Source organism: Erinaceus europaeus, chromosome 3 (assembly GCF_950295315.1).
Source record: "Erinaceus europaeus chromosome 3, mEriEur2.1, whole genome shotgun sequence".
Lineage (NCBI taxonomy): Eukaryota > Metazoa > Chordata > Mammalia > Eulipotyphla > Erinaceidae > Erinaceus > Erinaceus europaeus.
This window is the reverse complement of record NC_080164.1, coordinates 115,873,744-115,895,150: the sequence shown is the minus strand read 5'-3', so window position 1 is coordinate 115,895,150 and position 21,407 is coordinate 115,873,744. Positions and strand designations below refer to the sequence as shown.

Sequence of the window (21,407 nt, the reverse complement as noted above, 5' to 3'; positions counted from 1 at the left end):
TTCCTGAATGCTTTTATTTTTTTACATGCTTGTTTAGCTTAGTGTGTTATTAATTAATTTTTAAAATATTGCCACAGACAGGCGTGGTGGTGTGCGCCTGTAGTCCCAGCTACTTGGGACGCTGAGGCTAGAGGATCGCTTGAGCCCCGGAGTTCTGGGCTGCAGTGAGCTATGCTGATCGGGTGTCTGCACTCAGTTTGGCATCAATATGGTGACCTCCCGGGAGGGGGGAACCGCCAGGTTGCCTAAGGAGGGGTGAATGGCTCCAGGTCAGAGATGGAGCAGGTCAAAATATTGCCACTTAGGTTCAGTTCTTGAAAAAGTCAAACCATTTCCCCAAATCATTCCAATGACCTGTGACAATCACAAATTGTCTACCTTTAGTACCTGCCCTAAAGTAGAGTCAATGGCCTTTTTTTAGTTTGCAGTAAAGTGATTATGTATCCATTTTTTTCAAAGCATGGCTTTAAAAGAAAATATTAATGATTTAATTGTGAAAATCTCATATCTCTATCTTTTATCATGACATAATTGTGTCTGATATATTTGTACATATCATGTAGAGACTTAGCAAAGTTGTGACTGAAAATAATTCTCAGTTACTCAAATTTTTCCCAATGCTGAGTTTATCAACTTTAGGTTGGTGGCTTCACAAAGAGAACATAAGACAAGGAAATCAGGGCATTTTCCAAGAGAGTTAATTCTTGTATTTTACTGACAGAACACTGTGTGTGCACACACAAGTATATGTAAATCAAATCTTGGAAAGAAAAACTCTGGAAAGAAAAAGCAATGACTAAACAAAAACAACTTTTATTACATTTTTTTTTTTACTATATTCACTTTTCTCATTAATATTTGAACATCATATTTTACCTTGTAAATAGCTAGGATGAAGTAACATTACAACATAGACTCTTTCCGTATCTCTTCATAGTCATAGAAGCAAGAGAAAAATATGAGTTAATGTAGTTTCTCAGTGACAAAAAGGTTCTAATACCCAAACCTATGCCTGAGTGAGGCTTTTAAATGTAGATAAGTTAAACATACACTAGCAGGATAATATATAGGTTAAACAATTATTGATGGAATTGTTACGTGTCTATAAAAAACACATCCTGACTTCAGATCCATTTCTAAATAAATAAGTATGCTCCTTTCTGTTATCTGACTTCACTTGCATAGTGATTTGTTTCTAAGTTTAGCATGGCTGCTTGCTTTCTGAAATGATTTGTAAAGGCTCCTGAGGAAATAGCAGTCCATGAATAGAAATTAATTTTCTTTCAAAAGCAGGTATTAGAGAATGTAAGACCTGGAACAAATACAGGGGCATATGGAATCCCTAAACTCTCAGTTACCACACCCATCCCACCTGAGGAGAAATGCTCCCACAAGTAACAATAGCTCAGTAAGATAAGAGTGTTAGGATGGACCAAGAGTTTTTCAGATTCTTACTGGAAGATAAAACTGTGATTTTAATACAGTCCTTCCCTACCACATTCTTCAAACCACAGAAGAACAACCTCATTTAAAGTACTGACCTAGACTAATACTTTCCTTGATTTTTTTTTTCTTAACAACCTCAGGCTCATATAAGTTGAGACTCAAGACTGATGCAGAAAAAAATTATCTCTCTGATTTTACTATTTTTTTCACTGTTCTGTGTAAGTGACCATTGGGATAAAATTTGATTAAATTATTATTATTATTATTTACCAGAGCACTGCTCAGCTCTGTCTTAGGGTAGTGTCAGTTGAATCTGGGACTTTGGAGCCTCAGGCTTGAGAGTCTCTGCATAGCCATTATGTGGAAGGCTCAGCCAGTAAAGACAGCAGTGGTAAATTAAGAAAGCAATCCTACAGAAGCAAAGACTTTCCATGTTAACAGTGAGAGCTGGCTAATGTTTACAGCTATCTCTGTTTCTCTCTCTCAGCAGAGATCCAACTGTAGCTTTTACCATTTCTATGGAATTCTTGTGCTTAGTACTAAGTATGCTTAGCCACGTGTGCCACAGCCCAGGCCCCTGAATAAATTTTCTCAATGTTCTTTCAGTAAATTTTTAAAGATTCAAGTTCTTAATGAGAGAGAGAGAGAGAGAATGAGAGAGAGAGAAGGGGGCGGAGTTGTGTGTGTTGGGGGGTCGAGACAGAGAGGGAGAGGAAAAGGGAAAGGGAGAGAGAGATGGAAAGCAAGAAAGAAAGGAGACAGAGAACCAGATTGTCACTTTGGCACATACTGTGCTGGGAGATCATACTTGAGCCATCATACTAGCAACTCTGGTATTCTACTACTGAGCCATGTCCTAGGCAGCTCTTGCTTCCCCCCACCCCCATCTCAGTGTGTATGTGGTGTGTGTGTGTGTGTGTGTGTACCAGAGCACTGCTTAGCTCTGGTTTGCGGTGGTGGGACTTCAGACCTTAGGCATAGAGTAGGAGTAGATAGCATAATGGTTATGCAAAGAGACTTTCATGCCTGAGGCTCCAAAGGCCCAGGTTCAATCCCTTGCAGCACTATAAACCAGAGCTGAACAGTGCTCTGATAAAAAATAATAATAATAATAAAAAAACAGACCTTAGGCATAAAAGTCTTTCTGCATGACCCTATGCTATCTCCCTGCCCTCAATTTGTAATTTTAATAGTTGTCATTATTGTGGTTCCCTGTTCATTTGTAAACATTAAATTGAGGGTTTTTTTTTTTGTAAAATATTTATTTATTTGTTTATTCTCTTTTGTTGCCCAGACAGAAGGGGAGAGAAAGATAGACACCTGCAGACCTGCTTCACTGCCTGTGAAGGGACTTCCTCCCCCCCCCACAGGTGGGGAGCCAGGGGCTTGAACCAGGATCCTTACACCAGCCCTTGCACTTTGCTCCACCTGGGCTTAACCCACTGTGCTACTGCCTGACTCCCTTAAATTGAATTCTTAAAAGAGAATTGTTTCTCTGCTGAGTCTTATTTCATGCTTGTTTGAATCAGTGCTCATTATTAACTGTGACAATCAGGACATGGCCACATTATGAACTCCCATCAGGAAAAAGGGAAAAGCTTTTCTCAGAAGACCAAAACTAATATGTAGAGAGTCCTTAAAGTATCTTTCAGTTTGATTATGCTAAAATTTTCCTTTCAACCATTGAGACTGCAGATAGAGAAGACAGCATAGTGGTTTCACAGAAAACTTTTATGCCTGAGGCTCTGAGGTCTCAGATTCTGTCCCTCCCCACCCACAAAAGCCAGAGCTGAGCAGTGTGCTCTGATCTCTTTGTCTCTCTTTATTTTGTCACAATCAAAATCAAACACAGAATAATCTTTCTTATCAGTTTGTTGGTGTTATTAGAATCTTATGTCCAGTTCTCCCCTCTTTTCGTGAGACTAAAAATGTAAGTTCTTCTGTAACTGCAGCTATTTCTTTCATTAATTGAAGCTGCTCTTTCCAGTCAGCAAGGACCTTGCGGAGGGTGGAAATTCCTGTAAGGGCTCTTGAGCATGCCCGCCTGACAGAAGGATTGTCAAGGAGAGGGTCAAGTTGGAGAGCAGGGGCATAAGTGTTGGGAGGGGGATTAAAGGGAGGAGGACACCAATCAGGATTGTGGTATTTGGCAGCCTCTTTTTCTAGCAAAGCCTCATCCTCCGCGGGAAGTGCTTCAGGAGAGGGGGGGTTTTGTAAAACTGGATAGAGGCGGGGGAAAGAATGCTGGGTTTTATCCTCATGTGAATTAGCAATAGAGGGTCAATGGAGGGAACTTTAGTAAGTGAGGTGGGACCTATAGGGAGGGGGACAGGGCTTTTACTTTAATCGGGTGCTGGGAGGCTTTTATTTTGACTGGGTACTGGGGGATCAAGATCAATAACCACAGAAGGGCATGGGGATGGGGCCTTTGTCCTGGACGGTGGACGAGAAAGTTGCCGGAGGACCTTTACACCCTCTGTAATAAGGTTTTTAATATCAGGGTGATTATTATAAATTTTTAAGATATCATTAATTAAATTCCAGTAACAAAAGGCAGAAACAGGTCCACGTTCAGGACCAAAAGACTGATGGTGATCATTAAGACAGTCACCAATTCTCCTCCAACGTTTCTCATCTATAGTGCCTTCCTGGGGGAACCAGGGGCAAATATTTCCAATATAGTCTAAAAACTTCTTTAATTCTTTCTTTTTAACCCTAGTTCCTCGTGTCTTGAGTGACTCCTTGAGTCCTTTAATGAATAAATCTTGTTTGCTAAATTCATGTCCCATGGTTTTGCTTACCTCAGCCGCTGTGACACTCCTCCAGATGCAACTCACGGTCGGGTAGTTCCGTGGCGATCTATGCGAGTCTTTGCGTTACTCCCTCAGCCGTGATGACTCAGTGAATTCGGATAGGCCTATCCTCTCGATCAGTGGAGTTCCTAGGTCCAGAAGGCTTCTTCGCCCCACGTCCTGGCACCAGAATGCCCCGACCAGCAGGGCGGTGAACAGGGGCTAGGAACCTAAAAGACCTGGAATGACAGGGACAAGAGATATGAAAGAATGACAGCAAGACAAGTTTCTGATCAAGCTGCAAAATTTTATTGTGTTCACAGGCATTTTAAGGCTTTGGGGAAGGGGGAGCATAGGGGGAAGGGGGAGGCAGAGATTGCGGTGGAGGGTCCCTTGCAACTATTTCTGTTAAACTATAACTATATGGTATGTCACTATAACTATATGGTATGTCACTTAGTTTCTGGCAAACATCCTTCCTACGGGAATTAGAAACTTATCTCAAGGGCTTCTGTTGTTTCAAGGATTAGCTTCTATCAAGCAGACAAATGGCTCCTGGCACCCCTCTACCTTTATTGTTATGTAGTTGCTGCTGGGATTTCACTGCTTGGGTCAGTATTTTCACATGGAGAGAGGGAAAGAGAGAGACACACAGCATCTAAGCTTTCCCAGTCCCTTAGTGCTCCCATATGGTGTGCTGGGGTGGGAACCTGGGCCAGCATGCATGAAAAAGCAGCTGCCCTCCAGGTGAGTTATCTCACTATCCTCGCCCCTATCCTTTCAGAAGGATGTAGAATCACTAAAGGCAATTCCAAGAAGTTCATCCTAGCCAGGCTACATTATGAAAGACCAAAGCTTGTGAAAGAATCTGAGGGAAAATCAGAGCTAGGCATTTAGACTACTCAGCAGATTAAGCTAATATTTCACAAGAGGGAGTGGGTGACTAGATCAGCACCATATTTGTACCAGATATAATTAAGTAAAAGACTAAACTGAAGCCAGATATCTTTATGAGATGATTTTATAACAAATAGCTTCCAAGCAAATAATTTCACAAAGCATACATATTACCACTCTTATTACATAAGAACAGAAGACACATAAAGAGAACACAATAGTTTCCTGTGGCCTGGGAGGTGACACAGTAGATAAAGCACTGGACTCTCAAACATGAGGTTCTGAGTTTGGTTCCTGTCATCACATATGCCAGAGGGATGCTCTGCTTCTCTTTCTTCCTATCTTTCTTCCTATCTTTCTTTCTTTCTTTCTTTCTTTCTTTCTTTCTTTCTTTTCTCCCTTCCTTCCTTCCTTCATTATTTCTTTCTCACTCACAGATAAAAATTAACAGTTCCCAGGGTGCTATTGCTCAATCACATGTTATAATGCCCCGGTTTCATTTCTCTTTTGAGCTGTCATAATTCAGCAAGTATTTTATAAGTGATTATCATGAGTATGTTCTTTTCAGGATTTCAAATTCTTTATACTCCCACATTGATAAATACAAGAATCTCTGTAGATTAACCTTAACCTAAGTGAATAATTCTGAGTTTTTGTTTGTATATTACTAAATAAGCAAGTCAGCCAGACTGTACATACACATGGAAAGTAGTCATGCTCTGATTTCTATTCCTTTTTTTTTGGTCTGTGGTAATGTCCATCCAAAGAAAGTCCAACTTGTCTTTTCTCTATGGGTATTTTTTAATTATTTTTATTTTATTTATTTAGTTAGTTAGTTTACCAGATCACTGGCCAGCTCTGATTTTTGGTGGTTGGGGGACTGAACCTGGGACTTCAGGGTCTCAGGCATGAGAGTCTGTTTGCATAACTGTTATGCTATCTACCCTGTCCCACTATGGGTTTTAAGTTCAAAGTTATGTTAATGGCTAACACTGTGGTGCTCTGTGTACTCTCTTTCTCTGTAGCTGTGTTCCAATTATTCCTATTTCAGGGCCTTGGCCTGTATTTCTTTTCTTTCTTTCTTCTTCTTTTTTTAAATTGCCACCAGGGTTTTTGCTGAGGCTTAGTGCCACCACTATAAATCCACCAATCCTGGGGACATTTTTCCTTTATTTTTCCTCCCCCTTCCTATTTCATTTGACAGGACAGAAAGAAATTGAGAGTAGTGGAAGATATAGAAGGAGAGAGAAAGAGAGTCACATGTAGATCTATTTCACTACTTGTGACACATTCCCCCCTGGGTGGTGGAGGAGTACCAGGGGCTGGAACCTTGATCCTTGTGCATGGCAACATATGCATTCAACCCAGTGCACCACTGCCAGGCCTCTGGCCTGTATTTTGGGGGTAGGATATTCCCGGTGTTTGTTTTAAAGTTCTTTGCATCTGGGTGCTGATCATTAGATCACTACATTAAAGACCTTTGCTCATGTGCTTCACCCAGAAGACTGTAGTCTCCAGCCCTTGAACATACAACCTTTGGGACAGAGTATGGGAGAATGTGACTATGACCGGTTTCCACTAAATGACATGGTTGGTTGTCTGGGAGAAAGTCTATCAGACATCCTTGACTGGATTTGCTCACATTCACCACCTGAGCAACAGCAGGCTTAATGGGTTCCAGTTTTAGTCATGTTGGTCTTCATTCTCTTAGCACAGGTGCAGCAGTGAACAGCAGTGAGAGCCTCCCTCCGTCCTCATCAGTCAACGACATCTCTTCCATGTCCACCGACCAGACCCTGGCGTCCGACACTGACAGCAGCCTGGAAGCCTCAGCGGGACCCCTGGGTTGTTGCAGGTGACTAGCCGCCTGCCTGAGAAACCCAGCGTTCTTCAGGAGATGACATGACGGAACACGCACACGCACACATGCAGACACCCCCCCAACACACAAACACACATCCACCCCAACAAGCAGTGACAAGCAATCCAGAAGGGAGAGAACCCAGACCCCAGAGTGAAACAAGCTTGTCAGCCTGCTTCTTCTCCAGAGTTCTGTGGCACAGCTGAGCCACATGCACATTTCACTCCTAGTTGCTCTTGCTTTGATCTTCTTCCAACAGTGCTTACTACAGAGAGAGCCAGCCCAACCCAATTAGAAGAGCCTTTCCTGTAAAGTGTGTCATTTTGATGGCTGCCAAACCAGCGACCCGTCCCTGCCCTTGCAAATGGCATGGCAGTGTGTGCGTAGCCCCCACCAGCATGTGCGTGTCTCTGTCTTGCATCTCCCTGCTCCTTTTGGCTTCGTCAAGGGATGCACAGATGGGTGTTCCGATCCGCATGTGTCTGTACTCTTGCAGCACTAGCTCTTTAGAGATGCTCCTGTCAGTGTCCTCAGGAGGGCTCTACCATGACATCACACACTGGGGTCCACTTCATGTGATCTATTACTCTGGCATAAACCCATCTGTAATATATTCCAGTATAGAAACTGTTTAGTTTGTTAATCAATTAAGCTGTATGTCTTATAAGAAAATATGTAAAGGAGTGGGGTGGGGTGGGGGAGGAGAGCTCTCTCGGACCCTTGAAGATGTAGCTTCCAAATCTGAACCGATTAAATGGCACCTGTACACCAATTTGTAGAAAGAACATATGTGATGCTCATGTGTAGTGTGGGGGGGGTGGGAGCGGGTCATAGATTCCAGGCCACTGAGTGCTTTGGCCTGAAGCACGTGGTGGGGAGAAAAGTTGAGAGCCTTTTCTCTGATAGCGAGTGAGGAGACCTTCAGGAGGAACTTATCACCCAGACCCCAGGAGTTACAGAGCAGTGGCCATTTGTCACTCATGTGTCACAGCTGGACAGAGAGTGGCAGGGGGAGGCAGAGTCATTCTGTGCATACCCAGTGGCAGGAAGTCCTCCATGGAACAGAAGTGTCCCTGTGTGATGTCCTGAGAAGGAAATGAGCCTATTTTGTCTTATTTTCATATGTCAGATTGTGTTTCTCATGAGTATACTGTCCTCTGGGTTTAGACCCTGCCCAGGTTTTATCTTGGGGGAAAAAAATACTGTCCTCTTCTAGAATAAGAATTACTTACATAACACTAAGTCAAACACTCGAGCTCAGAGGAACCCTCAGGTCAACCTTTAAAAAAAAGCATTCCCACAGGAACTGCTCCACCTCAGGGGTATCCCTGACTCTTATTGTGACTGGTATTTTCTGTTTCTTTATTTTTATACACTTGAACAACCCAAGAATGGCTGGTTGTCAGAGTTTTGTATCGTACTTAACATGACAGCAATAACTCTGTCCGAAAGTGACTACTGCTCAGTAGCTTCCGCAATATGAGTCTGTCTTAAAAGCCATGAAACTTTGATGCTGATGTTTAAGGAAATCGCTTGGCTGAAGGAGAATGAAATGGGAGTGATTCCCCGCGCTGTGAACCATCTCGGTGATGCATGAGACAATACCCAGGTGATTACCCAGCAATAATAGGGGCCAGGCCAAGGCCTCCCTCCTTCTCCTCTCCCCCCACCCCCTGCCCTCCTCCTTCACTTTAATGAAGTACCCACCACAACCCTTTGCACTCTGACCATTTTGGTGCTCACCACTATGGTGATTATTTCACCTAAAGAAGTGAAATGCTTGACGTGGATGGGTGATGACTGGGATATGACTGGCCAGTGGGATCCTTTTAGCGGCAGAGCCAAAGAGAATGCCAGTGCTCTGAAAATTGCCTTAAATTCAACAGTATGAAAGCTCTGTCTCTTTTAGATCAAAGGCCAACCCCTCAGCCCCTTATGCCCTTGGGACAGGGCTGCTTTTGGGGGGCTGCTTCACACTAGGTTTCATGATAGCTTGTCTGCTTTTGTCTTAAGCAGGAGGGGGAAGAAATACTATTGATAGATGGGTGAGCTTGTCCCTGGAATAAAAGTAGCCCACTTTCTCCATCTTATTAACATCCTTTCTGGTTGATTTGGATTTTAATAATGTCTCTGAATGAGGTATTCTGTCACTGCTCCCTGTGCTTTTTCAAACTTCTTTGTATTTCTTATTGTTTGCTGATCTCCTCTCTCTCTAGATCCTTCTCTTCCTAACCTGTGATATGTTCCACTCTGCTGTCAACATCGTAGGACTAAGTGCAGAGAGCAGTCAGCTGTGTGAAAGTGAGTAGCCAAGGGAATTATATGAGTCACAAAATAACATCAGAAGACAGCAGACAATCCCCAGCCAGCATCTTAGAAGTGCTTGAAAGTCAGAGGATCTCTCTTATGTGCAGAAAGAAGGATTTTTCTTTGCTCAGATTTAACAACTCAAGAACAAAGCATTGTCCCTCCCTTGCTGTTGCTGCCTTCTTCAAACTCCACTATTCTGGTCTCTTCTGCTGGAAGATACTTGGGAGCTGATGAGCTTTAGTCCAGAACTCCCTGAAAAACTGGGGCTGGGGGATGGGTGGGTGGAAAGGAACATATCTGAGATTGAAGTATCATGTACAAGTAGAGCTAGGAGCTGGGAGTTTGGCTTCTTGACTGCTTGTTGGGCTGACTTTATTAGGTCTTCAAAGTGAGAGAGGAAGGGGAACCTGGTGCTCTGAGAAGCCCAGCTTCCTGTCACTCCTCAGGACAGTTGGATCCAAAGGATTCTTCTCCTTCTTCTCCTTCTCCTTCTCCTTCTCCTTCTTCTTCTTCTCCTCCTCTTCCTCCTTCTCCTCCTTCTTCTTCTTCTCTTCTTTTTCCCCTACCCCTTCCTTTCCTCCTCCTCCTCCTTCTTCATCTTCTTTTTTAATGTTTATTTATTGTCTTTTTTAAAATTTTATGTATTTATTTATTATTGGATAGAGACAGAGAAATTGAGGGAAAGGGGAGCTAGAGATGGAGAGAGACCAAGAGATACCTGAAGCCCTGTGAAGCTTTCCCCCTGCAGGTGGGGTTCCAGGGGCTTGAACAAGGGTCTTTGCGCACTGTAGTGTGTGTGCTTAACCAGGTGTGCCACCAACTGACCTCTTCCAAGGATTCTTGATAGATTGTTCTCTATAGACTTCTGTAGGAGGGGTGGCTGTGTATCCACATGCAAAGAGACATTAAATTGTTGTAACAGTCTGGTAAAACCACCACCACACTTACAGTTTTATATGTATTTAGTGTGTGAAAATTTTAAAACAATACAGTGGCCTAGTCACAACATTTCTTCTTGTGAGGGAAATAAAGAACCAATGGTCCTCTTGCATGTTCAAGAATCTGATGACTGAGCTTCGTAGGAATGTCTCCCACAAATGGACAAGGGCCTAATCTTCCCCCTCTAGTCAGAATGAATGATTGACCTGAAGATCAAGGGGTGGAACGGTGTTCTGAATCTGTTAGCACTATCAGAGAGATATTATGCAAATATACTGGTAGCAGCTGACTGGTACCAAAAATAGGCCTTGACAAGTGGAATAGACAAGAAAAGGTGAATCTTCGTGTTCCCTACTAGGGGTATGGAAGCTAAAGTGACTTTTGAATTTTAAATATTTATTTCAAAATCTCCATTATGTAAAGCCAGCTTGTACTAAATTCTGTCTACACAGGACAGCCCAAGTCTTAAAAACATTGTGCTCTCTAAAGAATACTTATGACTACCTTAGCTGAAACATGTATCCTCTGCACCTCACAGAAGGGACTGCAGTCACCCCAGGAATTTTTTAGCCCAACCTGATTGGGTCTGAAGGGGAACAACACTTCCAGCTCTCAACCCTCTCTGCATATTGGTGAGAGTCCAACATTTGCCACAGATATTATTAAGCCATGCAGGGAAACTCCTTTCTGTAAAAGCAACAGGCAAGTCACAATGTAAATAGTTATATTAGTTCTTTTCCATGTGGTTAAAATATAAAATTTTATTGTTTCTTTGGCACATACTTCTTTCACTCTGAAGTGGTTCTCTTTGACCCATTTCCTTGGCGACTGAATAGCAATGGAAGGCCCCTGTTTATATATGAACTCTGTATATTTAACTTTTGCTTATGTGGGACCAATGGCCAGTATATTCTAATGGAAACAAATCTCCTAACCCTTATCTAGCATTAAACTGTTCACTTTGCTGTGCTTATCTTGCATTGAGACCTACCTTGCACCTGCCTGTTTCTCTGCATGATCGGACTCCAAAGACTAAAACGAATGGTTCAAATTGTCTTGTGTCAGTGTTCATAAAATTGACTTAAAGCACACATGTATCCAAACACACCTCACTCAACCTTATGGCTCTAGGTCTACCCTGGAAGGCAAAACCATGTATAACCTGTTGCTTTGCAAGGCCTTAGTGGTGGAAACCAGAAGTCAGTGTGATGGATCAAATTCAGTCTCAGTGATGTTTAATAAGGATGTGAAACTATCCAAATTATTTCTGTGCTCTTTCTCTTTTTCATTTCTATTAGATTTTCTTTATTTTCAAAAGGTCAGCGGAACAAGAGGGCAAAAGAGGGTAGAACTTTGACTCCTTTGGAATTTGTATAGGTGGATATTGAGTCAATACATTGTGATTTCTGCTTCCTATGACTTATTAAAAAACCAGAGCAAGTCTGATTTCTTTAATATAAAACCAAGTCCAAACTTAGAGTGTGTTAGAATATGACAGTTGACAATGGTTGCTGTGTGAATATTTGTCTTGGATTTTATGTCCTGATAGGAGCTCTGAAACCTGTTACGTGTTTTTATCTTGACATCTGGGAAAGAAATGTCCAGTGTGATCTAATTTTGCCAGGGAATAAATAAGAAAAGAGGAATGACTTCACTGTGGGTAAAGAGTGTGCAATATATGTTCACTACGTGAGAAGCTTGTGTTTTAACTTGAGGTTGGGTTCTTTTAAAAAATGACCTCTGTCTCTGGATCCTGGATATAACCTAAAGCTCAGGAAATTGCTTTTACTCGTACCGAAAGTATAAATTTACAAAAAAAAAAAAAAAAGGAAGGCCAACAATTATTTATTTAGGTGAACAGAACAAGGTTAAATTTCCAAGTTCCTAATCAATTTATTATTCAGATTGGGAGGGAAGCTCACGGTCTATATAGGCCTCCATTGCTAACAACCTTAGTATCTCCATGGTGCATTAATAAATATGATGTATGACTTGGTTATTTTAGCTGCAAGTAGCTGAAAATGTTGAGGAACAATCCTTTGATTTCTATAAATATTGAACCAATTGATTATTAGAAAATTTGGAAGAAAAACATCCCTATTATTTTGAGTTAAAATAATTTATCCTTTTATTTAAGGAAAATGGAAACTAAAAATTGCTTTATAATTTCATACATTTTTCATTCTAATTTAAACTGTATATATCTACTCTCTTAAGTTTAAAAATGAACAAGTATAGGGTCCTGAAAACACATATAATATTTAAAAACTCTTTTTATTAATTTTCTATTGGATATAGAGGGAAATAGAGAGGGGAGGGAGATATAGAGAGGGAGAGAGACAGAGAGAACTGCAGCCCTGCTTCATCACTTCTGAAGCTTTTCCCCTGCAGGTGGGGACCAGGGACTTGAACCTGTGTCCTTGTGGGCTGTAATGTGAGTACTTAACCAGGTGCACCACCACCTAGCCCCCAACACATATGATATTAAGGGGACCTGCATTCTCGAAGATTGTTTGTTTAAGGAGAGGAAGCACAAGAAGGCATTTTTTGGTATATAGCATGTACTGTAAAAAGCTACCAAACATTTGGTTAATTTTGACCCAGTTTTTTTTCATTATTTTTTCATAAAATAAAAAATATTGACAAGACCATAGGATAAGAGGGGTATAATTCCACACAGTTCTCACCACCAGAGTTCCATATCCCATCTCCTCCCTTGAAAGCTTTCCTATTCTTTATCTCTCTGGGAGCATGGACCCCGGATCATTATGGAGTGCAGAAAGTGGGAGGTCTGGCTTCTGTAATTGCTTCTTCACTGAACATTTTCAATGAGAAGAAGGGAGTTTGCAAATGACCTTTTTCTGCAGTTGCCTATGAAATAGCTGATCTACAAGGAAGATTCTCTTTGTTCAATCAGTGTGCGATTGTACTCAAAGTGAGATTGTCCACATGATGAATTCACTGGAACAGTGCTTTCTACTAAGGATTTGCCTTTCTGCCCAGTTCTTAAAGGCATGTAGGGAAGACCAGTGCTAGTGTTAAGACACTTTGTAGACTCTACCATCTTGAATCCTTCCTGTCAGCAACCAGTGTGTGCCACCTGTCTGGGCTCAGACTCAGCATCTGTTCCTCTTTGGGGGATTTTGTTTTTTTCTAAAAAAAAAAAAAAGGTAAAGTAGGGGAATGATAAATTAGTGGAAATTAGGAATAAATATGAAAGGAGAGAGGCTTTTTTTAATTAAGGAGATTTTTGACAGAAATTGAGAGGGACGGGGAGAGGCTTGCAGACTTGCTTCACCACTCATGAAGCTCCCCCCCACCCTCCGTAGGTGGGGACTTGGGTCTTGAACCTGGGTCTTTATGCATAGTAACATATGTGCTCAACAAGAATTTTTTGTCTTTGCTAGGACTTCCCCTTTGTGGGGTGACTTTTTCAGAGAGACACTGAAATGAAGAAATGGAGGGAGAAGAGGAATGACATCAAGTCCCAAAGATTCCCCCAGTGCAGTGAGACCTGGGGCTTGACCCTGGGTCACTTTACGTGGTGAAGCAGGCAACCTCCCTGGTTAACTATCTCACCAGTACAAGATAGGACATCTTGCTACCAGGATCATCACTGGGGCTTGGTAACTGGACAGCCCTGTTTCCCTTTCTTTCATCAAGTAAGAAATGGACATAGTTAGAGAACATCTATTTATGAAGGAGAGAGGATAGACCCCTGCAGCACTGCTTCTTCACTCATGAAGCTTCCTCCATGTAGTAGGTGAGAATCACGGGCGTGAACCTGGACCCTTCTGTGTAGTTACATGTGTGCCACCACCTAGGTCTCCAAAAAAAATTTTTTTTAAGTCTATTCAACATGGGCATACATAAACATAGAAGGAACAATATGGTAATGCAAGAGGGAGAGAGTATTTGTGTGGAGAGGCGGGGGAGGGGGGCACTAGTGTTGGGGCATTGCAGCTGCTGGCCTGACAGGAGCTGTGGTCCCTGCAGTATGAGCTAAGGTGGGGGCACAAAGGAGACAGAGCTTGGTGATGATGACACTAAAACTTAAGGGTAAACTCTTCTGTCATTTAGTCTCCTCAGTACAAAGTAAGATTATTGCTAAGGATGAGAAAGGGGTTATGGATGTTGGGGAAGAAGAGTATGAAACTGAACTCAGAAAGTGTGGAGATAAATGCTTATCAGGGACTAAAGCCAGGTGAACTGTGTATCTAGAAATATTGCTACAAGGGGAGGCAAGTCCACAGAGCTGCCTTTAGCTCTCTAGCCACTTTTTGTTTCTTAGTTTCTTGCAAAGAGTAAGGAAACACTGCCTTAGCAGAACTGGGGGTTTTGTTTGTTTGCTTATCAGATGAATGGAGTGGTGGGAGATTGAAAGAAATTAGGATGAGGGACCATATTTTCCTACTGGGGAAAGCGGTAGTCACACGAGAGAGCCACAATAAGGAGTGGGAAAGTCTATTTTGGAATCCTCCCACCATTGGAGTTAAAGGCAGAGGCAAAGAGGAAATGATCATGGTTGGGAAGACCTGTAAACGACTTTCATGACTACGGCTCTGAGGTCCCAGGTTCCATTCCCAGCACCACCATAAACCAGAGCTGAAGTGTTCTGGTCTTTCTTTTTCATTCAAATAAAATATATATTTTAAAATAATGTATCTTTTTTTTAAAAAAAGGAGGAGGAGATATTTAAAGTAAGGATTTAGGTGCCATTGTAGTTACCCGTAATGGCGCTGTGTGGAATGGGTGGGTGTGACTGGCTGGTGCTGGGGCAGAGGGGAGGTTCTCAGGCCTGACTGCCTGGGGGCTGCGGGCCAACCTGGCCATGCTATGTGAGCCATGCCGGAACATCGTCCAGCAGGTGCACGTAGTTAGCCTCCACAAGGTTAACAGGGAGGAACGCAAGCCTCGAGCTGCAGCAGGCTGTCGCGAGTCTTGCCTCTCCTCAGGGCCAGAGGGCTGCAGGTGTGGGGCCCACAGCAGCCTCCTTCCAGAGGGTTGTGCACAGAGGTGCGTGCTCAGAATAACCTTGTTTCCAAGACTCACCAGAGGAGGACGGCAACAGTAAGTTCTAGAACATCCAAGGGGACGATGTGAGGAGTGGAGGGGGGACCAGAGTTGGGAGAGAAGGAGTGAACTTGCTGAGCAGTGTGGGTAATTAGACATCCTGGGAGTGCGGCTGGTCAGGGCAGCAGGTAAAGGTGTAAACCTGGGCCTTTGGGGGGGGGCAGGCAGCTCTAAGGAGCCCCTGAATGTTTGTTGGCCACAGAGGGTTATCAGGGATTGGTGCTTTCATTCTTGACAGCTCCCTCCTGCGCTCAAAAGACTGTTGCTGGCTGGACTCCTCAACTTTCTCAAAGGAAAGTATTTGAAGATGTAAGAACAGAAATGGGAAACACAAAGCAGAATGTGGACTGGGTTTGGTGTATTGCACCAAAATAAAGAACTGGGGGTAGGGTGAGCTGCATGATGGTGGAGGAGGAGCTAGGCTGGGGGTGAGAATGTCTTGTGGAAAATTGAGAAATTTCACACACATCAACTGTATTGACTGTAAAACAATTCCCCCAATTAAAAAAAAATACTACAGGGAGCTGGGCAGTAACGCAGCGGGTTAAGTACACATGGCACAAAGCACAAGGGCCACATCAGGATTTAGGTTCGAGCCCTGCAGGAGGTCACTTTGCAAGTGGTGAAGCAGGTCTGCAGGTGTCTGACTTTCTCTCTTCCTCTGTGTTTTCCCCTCCTCTCTTGATTTCTCGGTCCTATCCAACAACAACTACGACAACAATAACTACAACAAGGGCAACAAAATGGGAAAAATGGCCTCCAGGAGCAGTGGATTCGTAGTGCAGGCACTGAGCCCCAGTAATAAAGCTGGAGGCATATATATATATTACAGAAATACAAAACATAAAACACACACACTTGCCTTTCCTCCTAGTACCTGTCCTCTTGAGAAAGATGATTCTCCTACATGGGCTGATCTCACCTGGGCTTGGGCTTGGGCTTGGACCTGGGGTGGGAATGGGGGGAGGTGGGTCAAAGTGGCAACTGCAGCAATTCAGGCATCCATTAAAATATCATTCAGTGCCAGACCTAAGCCCTAGGCTGTGTGGAAGGAAAGATCCTTTTTGTCAAATAAATCTGCTACACTAAAAGCTGCAGTGAGTTCAGTAGGTTTGGGCATTCTGACGAGCTGTGCTTTTTTCCAAGTTACATGCAGAAAGAGGACCATAGGCTGGGCACTTAGAACTTTCCCTGATTCCCCACCACCACCACCAAAAAAAAAAAAAAGAGAGAGAACATGAAACAGTTCAGGTGGAACCACAGTTCAGTACTTACTGCCTGTAGTTTGTGAGCTGAAACAAGGCAAAATGTATCCAGCTGTAGGCACTGTCTTTGAGTAAGAGAATAGGAGCCACCTGAGTCTTCCCAGTGTTTTCGGACCCCTAGCTTACAGATGTATGCAATGCTAATCAAAGACAATTTCACCTTGCCACTTTCTTTTAAATATTTATTTTATTTCCTTTTGTTGCCCTTGTTGTTTTATTGTTGTAGTTATTACTGTTGTTATTGATGTCGTTGTTGTTGGATAGGACAGAGAGAAATGGAGAGAGAAGGGGACAGAAAGACACCTGCAAACCTGCTTCGCCACTTGTGAAGTGACTCCCCTGCAGGTGGGGAGCCAGGGGCTCGAACCAGAATCCTTATACCAGTCCTTGCGCTTTGCACCATCTGCACTTAACCTGCTGTGCTACCGCCCAACTCCCTTTTCTTTTTTTACCAGAACAATATTCAGCTCTGGATATTTCAGCCATCAGGGCCCTATGGTGTCAAGCCCTATGCCAGTGCTCCAGCTTGAGTGGCTATTTTTATTTCACTCAGTGGCCCCAGTGTCTGCAGGGAAGATGCCCTTGCAAAATGCTTCTTCAAGTGCCGTTCCATCTATGACTATTTCCTCCCCATCCTTCAGAATTTATGGTGTGGCTCTGCGCTGCATGTCTGATTCTTAGCTGTGTGGTTCGCTCACCACCTTCCTAGTTTGTCATCTTCTGAAGCAACTAGTGTCAGTTAAGTGCCCCCAAGCATGGAGCTTAGGGTTGGCCTGGCACATGAAGGTGTGCAGTGAACAGCCCCCCAAACGTGATGCCAATGTGAGTCTAGGTTCATGGCTCTGGTTCTTTGAACACTTTCATACTATTTCACCCAACTGCTTCATAAACATCAGTGTCCACATGGGAAGAGTTGATGTATGGCAGGTATTGGTAGTTCTTTAGACAAAGCTCTCAAAACCTGGAATTAATTCTGTTATCTCAGATGAGAAAGGATGCATCCCATATCCTTCCTGTGTTCCAATCTCTGGCATATTATGCACTCAAAGATAAAATGGGAATTCCCAGGATGGCGGCATATTTATACCCTTTGCAGGTAGTCACATAGCTCTTCCACTGTTGGCCAAATTCCAAAACCAGAGTTCCAACAGGCTCTATTCTTACTTTATTTTTTAAAATAGTTTATTTGGGTAGAGACAGAAATCAAGAAGGGAGTAGGGAGATAGGGAGAGAGACAGACAGAAATACCTACAAAGCTGCTTCATCACTTTTGAAGCTTTTCCCCTGCAGGTGTGGGGTCAGGGGCTTGAACCTGGATCCTTGTGCATTATAGTGCATTCAACCAGCATCACCACCTGGCCTCCCAACAGGCTCTATAGGAGTTGATAAAGTCTTCAGTTGATGTAATTTATGGGCTTACTGAGCATGTTATTTTATGCCAAATATTGCGCCAACTATTTCACTTAGTCATTTCTCAAAAATAAAAAAAAAATCCTTCAAAAGGAATTCTTTATCCTATGTCCCAGAAAAACAATCAAGGCTTACAAACATACAACTTGTTTTTAGTTCTGTATCACAATCAAGTCAGAGCAGGTCTCTGATTCCTAAAGCCCACGCAGCTTCTAGTCTGCTGCTGTTCTAAGTGGGTGTAAGTGGAAGAAGCAGGCTGTGTTCACCATATGTTCTTTTATCCTTTTTTTTTTTTAATTTTATTTATTTTCCCTTTTGTTGCCCTTCTTTTTTATTGCTGTTGTAGTTATTGTTGTTGTTATTGATGTTGTCATTGTTAGGACAGAGAAATAGAGAGAGGAGGGGAAGACAGAGGGGGAAGAGAAAGATAGACACCTGCAGACCTGCTTCACCACTTGTGAAGCGACTTGCCTGCAGGTGGGGAGCCGAGGGCTCAAACCGGGATCCTTATGACAGTTCCTGCGCTTTGCGCCACATGCTCTTAACCTGCTGCACTACCGCCCTACTCCCTCTTTTATCCTTTTTATGGGGGGGGGGGGGTTTGCCTGGCTTTTCATGGTGAGACCAATATATAGCAGTGGTTTAAACTATTCTACTTGGGAATGTTCAGGTTTTTTTGTTGTTGTTGTTGTTTTTCTTTTTTAATTAGTCCTAGCTTGTGAATATGAAAAAAAAAATGATATCATTCAAATTCTACAGTCAGTGGACATCTTAGGCATTTGACATTGTATATAAATCTGTCTTCCAAGTGGACCTGCTGCCATAGGAAAGTTCTCCTTTCCACCTTCTATAAAGGAGACCCAAGACAGGGAGCTTGACTACAAAACTCAGTACTAGCGATGCAAGCCAACACTTGTGTGAACATACGTTCTCCTAAGCTCATGATTTAAGAATCTTTGTAGGAGCCTAATTCACGTGTTTAAATATGGATGGGGGCAGGAAGGTGGGGGTGCTCACCCAGTGGAGTGCACATTTTATTATGCAGGAAGGTCTGGGTTCAAGCACCTGGTCCCCACTTGTGGGGCCTGGGGACAGCTTCATAAGTGGAACACTGCTATATAGGTCTCACTCTCCCTCACTCTATTCTTTGTGTCTCTCACCCTCTATCAAAAAGAAAGAAAAAGGAAAAATAGTACCTATCAGGAATGGCGGAGCTGTGAGGCATTGCACTCCAGTGCAAAAAGTTACTGGTAACGAAAAATAAAAATGTATATGGTATGTAGAAAAGTAAAGAACTTGAAAGAGACCAAAGCACTAGCTTTGGCCTAAGGTGTCATTGGGAGTAAAACTCGAGAGTCCCTCAGTCCTCAGGCCTACAAGTCAGGTGCTCTAAAGCTGTACTCCTTCCCAGGGCTGAGAAAGGAACTCTTGTTAACTGTTTACTATTACAAAAAGCTTATTACAAATTACCCATCTATTCTTTTGTCAGTTTGCCATCGATGTTTTCTAGGTGTTTAACTAGTGTAAGAACTACTAGCAACACAGATAACAAATCACTCATGATATCCATCAGCAGGAGGCTGTTGTCACTGACATCAGCAGAACAACTGCAACAGCTTCCTCTCACAAATCAGAGGCTACCATCATTACTGTTTCTCCACACTGTGGCCAGCAAAATAGCTCACTTGGATAGTACGGTGCTCAGCCACATGCACGACCCAGATTTGAGCCCAGCCCTGCCACACTGAAGGATGCTTCTGTCTCTGTCTCTCCACCCCCTACCCCCGCTCCTGCCTCTCTGTCTTTATCTTGAAAAAATTCTCCATGCAAACACTCTGAGACATGAGGGATAGAAGCCTTGGCACTGTGGTCTCTTTTCTCTGCCTTTTTGTCTCTATCCAAAATAAAAACAAGTACAATCTCAGTGTGCTTGATAGAAGGCAGACAGTTAAGATGGACACAGCCATAGGAGGTAGAAAGTTCCAGAAGCATGCAATACCGTGGGAGGCATGAAGGGACTAGAAGGAGATGAGAGTGGCCGTGCTGGCTAGAGCCTCAGCCACATTGGATCAGGACCCTTGTGAGGTAGGGATGTGCTGCTCAGAATGTGGCCTAGAGGCAGTCAGTTGGGTGACTCTGAAAAAGGGCAGCCTGCTGGAGATGATGGCAGAGATGCCCCAGGGATCCCAGGACAGGTGCCTCCACCCAAGAGAAGTAGAACTGGATCAGAGAGAGCAGACTATAAACAGACTGCAGGGGCCAGTCAGTGTCACACATGGCACTACACTCAAGTAACTGTTCAAGGACCCAGGTTCAAGCCTCCAGTCCCCACCTACAGGTGGTGGGGAGTTTCATGAGTGGTGTAGCAGTGCTGTAGGTGCCTCTCCTCCCTCTCTCCCTTTCTCCCTCCCAATCGCCCCCTGTCCTCTCAATTTCTCTTTGTCTCTATCCAAAATAAATACATAAATATCAATATAAAAAGATGATACTAAGGATAAAAAGCAACAATGGGAAATGGTAGGTGGAATGGACAGTGATTATGAGTGACTTTTAGGAGTGAAGAAGAAGGGGGCCAGGTGGTGGTGCACCTGTTTGAGCACACAGGTTACAATGTACAAGGACCCACGTTTGAGTCCCCAGTCTCTACCTGCAGGAGGAAAGCTTTCCAAAGATGAAACAGTGCTCAGGTGTCTATCACTCCTTTCGCTCTCAACTGTCTCTATCCAATAAATAATAAATGAATAAAATAAAAATAAATTTAAAAAAAAACTGAAGAAGAGGACAGAGAAAAGCAAAGACCAAGAACACAGAGGCCTTCTCCCCCTACACTCGGTGCTCAGTCCACACATCTATGTGAGTGGTAGCTAGTGGTATTTTCAGGATTCCCAATCTATAGGTGAAAGAAAAGATGCAGGATCTGGGTGTGGTGGAGGTGGGGCAGTGGCACTCCACCTGTATGTGAGAGTGTATAAGGACCTAGGTTCAAACCCTCTATCCCCGCCTGGGGGAAAGCTTAACAGGTGAAGCAAAGCGGCAGGTGTCTCTTTCTCTCCCTATTTTCCTCTTTGCTCTCAATTTTTCTATCCCACATAAATATATGAATAAATCTAAAAAATAACAAAGTTATATAAAGAAGGGATGCATGGGCTCTTTAGTAATAGTGAGACAAATACAGAAAATCTGGACAGGGCTGTTTGACTACCTAGTCTTTATTTTTAAATATGGATAATTAATTTATTTTTGTCATCACTGGGGCCTTTGCCACGCCAGGTCAACATTTTCAGAGACAGGGAAAGGCCTCATTTTCTTCTTTCAGTGCTGTGGGGGCTGGGCCCAGTTCAACCGAGGTTGTGCACATGATGAAATAGATGTACTGTCTAGATAAGCCACCTTGCTGGCCCCATGGTCGTTTAA

General features: G+C 43.1%; 1 protein-coding gene across 14 annotated transcripts in view; it reads left to right on the top strand.

Moving 5' to 3' along the window:
• Positions 1–11,899, top strand: part of MAPK10 (mitogen-activated protein kinase 10) — a 302,017-nt gene extending 290,118 nt beyond the window's left edge. For 12 of the 14 annotated variants that reach the window (XM_060187751.1, XM_060187756.1, XM_060187755.1 and 9 more), the window contains one exon: positions 6,852–11,899. In XM_060187751.1, the coding sequence (XP_060043734.1) occupies positions 6,852–6,994 (143 nt within the window). In that variant the 3' untranslated portion in view covers positions 6,995–11,899. Of the gene's footprint in view, positions 1–6,846 lie in introns of all 14 variants that reach the window. The other 2 variants (XM_060187759.1, XM_007525036.3) reach the window with 1 other exon arrangement.
• Positions 11,900–21,407: the final 9,508 nt, after the last annotated feature.